The sequence below is a fragment of the Octopus bimaculoides genome, chromosome 14 (assembly GCF_001194135.2).
Source record: "Octopus bimaculoides isolate UCB-OBI-ISO-001 chromosome 14, ASM119413v2, whole genome shotgun sequence".
NCBI lineage: Eukaryota > Metazoa > Mollusca > Cephalopoda > Octopoda > Octopodidae > Octopus > Octopus bimaculoides.
This window is the reverse complement of record NC_068994.1, coordinates 16721551-16722430: the sequence shown is the minus strand read 5'-3', so window position 1 is coordinate 16722430 and position 880 is coordinate 16721551. Positions and strand designations below refer to the sequence as shown.

The 880-nt window shown below is 30.8% G+C and overlaps 1 protein-coding gene across 1 annotated transcript in view; it reads right to left on the bottom strand.

Moving 5' to 3' along the window:
* LOC106881664 (uncharacterized) overlaps window positions 1-802 on the bottom strand; it is a 10033-nt gene extending 9231 nt beyond the window's left edge. The window contains exon 1 of the mRNA XM_052973029.1: window positions 650-802. Within this exon, the coding sequence (XP_052828989.1) occupies window positions 650-673 (24 nt within the window). The 5' untranslated portion in view covers window positions 674-802. The remainder of the gene's footprint in view (window positions 1-649) is intronic.
* Between the last annotated feature and the right edge of the window lie 78 nt (window positions 803-880).

The window sequence follows — 880 nt, the reverse complement described above, 5'->3', positions numbered from 1 at the left end:
ATATATATATATATATAAACGTATGGAAGAACTACAGGTTCGTTGTAGACATACGTTTCCCACTTGACGATCAAAGACATTGAGTTCTACAGTATAATTGTTAGTTAGCTCTCGACTAGACTTATAATCAAATGCATTGCAGCGAAGCACTTCCTAGTTTTTCAGGGTTACGTTGTCCATTGCACCCTTCAAATGCTCATGCGTTGATTCATACAATAGAAGAAATAAACATTGAAGACTAACTGTTAAAACAAAATAATTTACCGATAATTGCGATTCCAACAAAATAAGTTACCCATAGTATAACTGATGTTGTTCTAAGAAACAAGTAAAAATTTACATTACAGTGATGCTTAACAGTCTGATGAGGAAAATCCTCCCCTTATCAGGCTGTTAAGCATCATTGTAAATACATATATCATGTTTTCATTCTTAAATTAATTAAGAACTTAACACAGATAAGAGGAAGAGTCAGAATTTAGGGCAATTATAATAACACGTGGGATAAACTAATTGTTTACATTTTCAATTCGGAAATTAATGTGCCTATTGTTTTTACTTCCTTTCAATAATATCCGTAGGTTAATAAAATAAAAACAATATGTGCTTATATTTAAGTAGTTTAGCTATAATTACGAGCAGAACATACCTTGCCGAAGTGAAACATCGCCATTTGTCGGTTGTACAGAATAGTGGAATATTATCAACGAACACTTTACTATTGAAAACTCGTATTCTATAATTCTGGCTGAATTATGAAACTGCAGAATACATGAAACAGCAGGAATCCACTTGCGTCAGTTAATAGAGGTGAGACCGCCGTTTATTATTTTTATTATACTTTATATATATATATATATATATATATATATATATATAT